Genomic DNA, 6,534 nt, shown 5'->3' on the forward strand with positions numbered 1-6,534 from the left:
AAGAAGACTCAAGCGTCTAAGCTTGGGGATGCCCAAGGCATCCCCTTCTTCATCGACAACATTATCAGGTTCCTCCCCCGAAACTATATTTTATTCCGTCACATCTTATGTACTTTGCTTGGAGCGTCAGCTTGTTTTTGTTTTTTGTTTTGTTTGAATAAAATGGATCCTAGCATTCACTTTATGGGAGAGAGACACGCTCCGTCGTTGCATATGGACAAATATGTCCTTAGGCTCTACTCATAGTATTCATGGCGAAGTTTCTTCTTCGTTAAATTGTTATATGGTTGGAATTGGAAAATGCTACATGTAGTAACTCTAAAATGTCTTGGATAATGTGATACTTGGCAATTGTTGTGCTCATGTTTAAGCTCTTGCATCATATACTTTGCACCCATTAATGAAGAAATACTTAGAGCTTGCTAATTTGGTTTGCATATTTGGTTTCTCTAGAGTCTAGATAACATCTAGTATTGAGTTTTGAACAACAAGGAAGACGGTATGGAGTCTTATAATGTTTACCATATGTCTTTTATGTGAGTTTTGCTGTACCGTTCATCCTTGTGTTTGTTTCAAATAACCTTGCTAGCCTAAACCGTGTATCGAGAGGGAATACTTCTCATGCATCCAAAATACTTGAGCCAACCACTATGCCATTTGTGTCCACCATACCTACCTACTACATGGTATTTATCCGCCATTCCAAAGTAAATTGCTTGAGTGCTACCTTTAAAATTCCATCAATCACCTTTGCAATATATAGCTCATGGGACAAATAGCTTAAAAACTATTGTGGTATTGAATATGTACTTATGCACTTTATCTCTTATTAAGTTGCTTGTTGAGCGATAACCATGTTTCTGGGGACGCCATCAACTATTCTTTGTTGGATATCATGTGAGTTGCTATGCATGTCCGTCTTGTCTGAAGCAAGAGAGATCTACCAACTTCATGGTTGGAGCATGCATATTGTTAGAGAAGAACATTAGACCGCTAACTAAAGCCATGATTCATGGTGGAAGTTTCAGTTTGGACATATATCCTCAATCTCATATGAGAATAATAATTGTTGCCACATGCTTATGCATTAAAGAGGAGTCCATTATCTGTTGTCCATGTTGTCCCGGTATGGATGTCTAAGTTGAGAATAATCAAAAGCGAGAAATCCAAAATGCGAGCTTTCTCCTTAGACCTTTGTACAGTCGGCATGGAGGTACCCCATTGTGACACTTGGTCAAAACATGTGCATTGCAAAGATCCGGTAGTCCAAGTTAATTAGGACAAGGTGCGGGCACTATTAGTATACTATGCATGAGACTTGCAACTTGTAAGATATAATGTACATAACTCATATGCTTTATTACTACCGTTGACAAAATTGTTTCATGTTTTTAAAATAAAAGCTCTAGCACAAATATAGCAATCGATGCTTTCCTCTTTGAAGGACCATTCTTTTACTTTTATGTTGAGTCAGTTCACCTATATCTCTCCACCTCAAGAAGCAAACACTTGTGTGAACTGTGCATTGATTCCTACATACTTGCATATTGTACTTGTTATATTACTCTATGTGGACAATTATCCATGAGATATACATGTTACAAGTTGAAAGCAACCGCTGAAACTTAATCTTCCTTTGTGTTGCTTCAATACCTTTACTTTGATTTATTGCTTTATGAGTTAACTCTTATGCAAGACTTATTGATGCTTGTCTTGAAGTACTATTCATGAAAAGTCTTTGCTTTATGATTCACTTGTTTACTCATGTCATTACCATTGTTTTGATCGCTGCATTCACTACATATGTTTACAAATAGTATGATCAAGGTTATGATGGCATATCACTTCAGAAATTATCTTTGTTATCGTTTTACACCGCTCGGGACGAGCAGAACTAAGCTTGGGGATGCTTGATACGTCTCCGACGTATCGATAATTTCTTATGTTCTATGCCATATTATTGATGATACCTACATGTTTTATGCACACTTTATGTCATATTCGTGCATTTTCTGGAACTAACCTATTAACAAGATGCCGAAGTGCCAGTTCCTGTTTTCTCCTGTTTTTGGTTTCAGAAATCCTAGTAACGAAATATTCTCGGAATTGGACGAAACAAAGACCCAGGGGCCTATTTTTCCACGGAGCTTCCAGAAGACCGAAGAACATACGAAGTGGGGCCACGAGGTGGCGACACCACATGGCGGCGCGGCCCAGGGGGGGCCCGCGCCGCCCTATGGTGTGGCCCCCTCGTCTGGCCCCCGACTCTGCCCTTCCGCCTACTTAAAGCCTCCGTCGCGAAACCCCTGATGCGAAAAACCACGATACGGAAAACCTTACAGAGACGCGCCGCCGCCGATCCCATCTCGGGGGATTCTGGAGATCTCCTCCGGCACCCTGCCGGAGAGGGAATTCATCTCCCGGAGGACTCTACACCGCCATGGTCGCCTCCGGAGTGATGAGTGAGTAGTTCACCCCTGGACTATGGGTCCATAGCAGTAGCTAGATGGTTGTCTTCTCCTCATTGTGCTTCATTGTTGGATCTTGTGAGCTGCCTAACATGATCAAGATCATCTATTTGTAATTCTATATGTTGTGTTTGTCGGGATCCGATGGATAGAGAATACCATGTCATGTTAATTATCAAGTTATTACATATGTGTTGTTTATGATCTTGCATGCTCTCCGTTTCTAGTAGAGGCTCTGGCCAAGTTTTTACTTTTAACTCCAAGAGGGAGTATTTATGCTCGATAGTGGGTTCATGCCTGCATTGACACCTGGGGAGTGACAGAAACCCCTAAGGTTGTGTTGTGCTGTTGCCACTAGGGATAAAACATTGGCGCTATGTCCGAGGATGTAGTAGTTGATTACATTACGCACCATACTTAATGCAATTGTCTGTTGTTTGCAACTTAATACTGGAAGGGGTTCGGATGATAACCTGAAGGTGGACTTTTTAGGCATAGATGCAGTTGGATGGCGGTCTATGTACTTTGTCGTAATGCCCAATTAAATCTCACTATACTTATCATGTCATGTATGTGCATTGTTATGCCCTCTCTATTTGTCAATTGCCCGACTGTAATTTGTTCACCCAACATGCTTTTATCTTATGGGAGAGACACCTCTAGTGAACTGTGGACCCCGGTCCATTCTTTAATACTGAAATACAAATCTGCTGCAATACTTGTTTTACTATTTTCTCTGCAAACAATCATCTTCCACACAATACGGTTAATCCTTTGTTACGAGCAAGCTCGGTGAGATTGACAACCTCACTCGTCGTTGGGGCAAAGTACTTTGGTTGTGTTGTGCAGGTTCCACGTTGGCGCCGGAATCTCCGGTGTTGCGCCGCACTACATCCCGCCGCCATCAACCTTCAACGTGCTTCTTGGCTCCTCCTGGTTCGATAAACCTTGGTTTCTTTCTGAGGGAAAACTTGCTGCTGTGTGCATCATACCTTCCTCTTGGGGTTGCCCAACGAACGTGTGAAATACACGTCATCAAGCCACAACTAGATCCGCAGCACGCTCTGTCCCCCGCGCCGCCTCCAAGACGACGGGTCTAAGCGGGACCCAAGACCCACGGCCTGCCTCCACCACCCGCCACCGGGACCGGAAAGCCACCGCCGCCTGGCCGGGATCGCCGCCCCGACCACCGCTGACAACCAACAGCGCCGACGCCGCCCCAGCCGTCCCGACGAGGAGTTCGCCGCAACCCCCCATCCCCAGCACCGTTCGGCACCAGGGGCCGCCGCCACCGCGGCCCATGCCGGCGGCGACGGAGGGAGGCCGATCTGGACCTCTGGTGGTGGTTTGTGTCGCTCCGGAGTCGCCCCTGGGGAGACGACCCGGGAGTCGCGCGATATTTCTCTGTTTGTGACATTTTAATAAAGAGGCTGCATTATTCTCAAAAAATAAGGTAGGAGTACATACTTTGGGATTTCCGACGGAGGTTTGACATGTTCTACTGTTCAAGGATATGTTCCGCTAGAAAAACAAAATCCTGGAAAAGGACGTCCGCTAAAAAAAAGCAAAATACTGGAAAAGGACGTCGCAAACGGCGATTAGTACGCTGCTAGTACAACCACATGTACGGTCATCTTTGGACACGCGTGACAAGATCGGTTTGAAACGAAAGAGTCACAGTGGAGAACCTGGATCTGCTGAACAACCATACGTATCTTTTGAAAGTTCCGCGAAATTGCGATCCAACTATCCAAGTCATCCGTAAAACCTCATTTTTAGAAACTTCCGCAAAATTTCGATTGGTACAGCTTTGCCCCCTCCCTTCGGGTGTAAGCTAACTAACACACGACCGTTTAACATCGGAAAATGTAAGCAGCAAACAAAACATCAGATCAGCTCCCCGCGCGAAGGTTCAACACGAAAAATCAGGCAAAGTCTTGTCTTGCTCCAATGCAAAACGCGTCAAGAACAACTTGCAGAATCGCGACGCGCTTCCAAACATGCATATAAATAGAACCACTTCCGACGCCATTGTTCATCTGTCAGTCAACCAATACTAGATCAATCAACTTCTCGAGCAAGAACCAAGGACAAAGCTTTCGTCGACGGAATGGCCGGCTACGAGAAGCAGCAGCAGCAGCCTCAGATGAGCGCGCCCTACTACGCCTACCCTGCCCCGCAGCAGCCGGCGTACTACGCCCCTCCGCCCCCACCCCCGGCCCCGCGCCGGAGCGGCCCCGGCTGCTTCCTCTGCTTCATCTTCAAGATCATCGCCATCGCCGTCATCGCGCTCGGCGCCCTGACCATCGTCCTCTGGCTCATCCTCCGCCCGCGCGCCGTCAGGGCCACCGCCGTCTCCGCCACGCTCTCCCGCTTCGACCTCGCCGACGGGCCCTCCGCCGGCGGCCAGCTTTTGCAGTACAACCTCACCGTCGACATCCGCGTGCGCAACCCCAACCGCCAGGGAATCCACTACGACTACGCCGAGGCGCAGGCGTCCTACGACGGCGAGCGCTTCGGGTACGACCCCGTGGACCCCTTCTACCTCGAGAGGAAGGGCGAGCGCACCGTCACGGCCGCGTTCGGCGGGTCCTCGCTCGTCAACGACGGCGGCGCGCTGCGCTCGTACAGGAGGGAGAAGAGCGATGGGTTCTACTCCGTCAAGGTGAGGCTCTACGCCGACCTGAGCTTCAAGGTCAGGGTCTTCAACGCGCGTCGCAAGAGCAAGATCAGCTGCACGCTGCGGCTGCCGGTGCCCAACACGAGCGCCACGCCGGTGACCACGCAGCTGGGGACGAGGTGTTCTGTCGGCTTCTGATCATCTGCGCCAATTCCATGACCGCAGCGCGTTGCGTGTCTTCTTAGCTAGGTGATCGAGCTTTTTTGCTTTATTCTGCGCCTAGTAGATTCTTTTGTTTCAGTCCATATATGTAAATAAATCCATGTCTCGAGTTCGTTGGTTATTATACTCCGATGATTCGATACCTTTACAAGACCCTTTGAGGCATTAAATACGTGTCACGGATTTTCTCAAAAAAAAAATACTTGTCACGGATTTAGAAAAAAAAAGGGAGTGCCTTATACAGCAGCTAGCTGTTTTTCAGTTTATAAACAGACACTTTTTTAGTACCAATCAAACGATGACAACTGTTTATCACAGGAAAGAACTCAGTTAATCAAAAACTGTCTGTGTTTCAGTTCAGCAAAACAGACACATTTTCTCTTTCTCGCAGTCTCTCAGTGCTATCTTTCACATTTTTATTTCTTCAGTTTAATTTGCTCAGTAAGTCAGTTCATATCTCGTTATTTTCTCAGTCGTAAGCTCTTCATTATTTAATTAAGTCAGTTATCTCATAATGTTTTAGATAATCTCCATGTTCTTCAGTTTTACCCCTATGTTATTTATTTTAGTTTCTGATTTAACCATTATGCAAGTTTTATAATTAGATAAATGTTATTTTTTCTTCAGATTCTCATAATTTCCCTTCTTCGTTTTCTAGTTTCTATCTTGTTTCATTGTTTAGTCCTTCTCATTTTTCTAACTCATGTTCTTAAGTTCTTTTTAAGTCTTCTAATCTTCGTTTTCTTCTGTCATGTTAGTTTTTTCTTAAGTCATTTTTCTCATTCTTTAGTCTTTTTTTTTCTTATTCTTTTCTCAGTCATATTTTCTTAAGTTATCATTTATTTGTTGAGGTTCCTGGAGATACACTCCTCATTTTCTTGTCTTTTAGTTTCTTAGTGTCTCGGTTATTCAGTTTCTCATTTTGCCTACTGGATCCTTATTAGCTTCATGTGTTTTAAGTCCTCGTTGCTATGTTTCTTATTCCTATAGTCATAGTCACTCTTCTTATTTTCTGATTCGTCATGTTAGCATTTATTTAGTATCTCATTCCGCAATTTATCTTAGTCATTATCCTTATATTTTGTAGCTTTTCATTTTCTTACCATTTCTTAGTACTCTCTGATATGTTACTAATTTCCTCGGGTTCTCATTGTCTTTTCAGCCCTTCAGTCTTTCTTAATATCATGCACTTCTTTTTATTTCTTCATAGACTCAGCCTTCTTC

At 44.7% G+C, this 6,534-nt stretch overlaps 1 protein-coding gene across 1 annotated transcript; it reads left to right on the plus strand.

Moving 5' to 3' along the window:
* Positions 1–4,524: 4,524 nt before the first annotated feature.
* Positions 4,525–5,496, plus strand: LOC124667755 (NDR1/HIN1-like protein 10). Its single transcript, XM_047205009.1, has one exon. It carries the CDS (start codon positions 4,579–4,581, stop codon positions 5,284–5,286), a length of 708 nt encoding a protein of 235 aa, XP_047060965.1. The 5' UTR covers positions 4,525–4,578; the 3' UTR covers positions 5,287–5,496.
* The last annotated feature ends 1,038 nt before the right edge of the window (positions 5,497–6,534 follow it).

The sequence above is a fragment of the Lolium rigidum genome, chromosome 6, assembly GCF_022539505.1.
Source record: "Lolium rigidum isolate FL_2022 chromosome 6, APGP_CSIRO_Lrig_0.1, whole genome shotgun sequence".
Lineage (NCBI taxonomy): Eukaryota > Viridiplantae > Streptophyta > Magnoliopsida > Poales > Poaceae > Lolium > Lolium rigidum.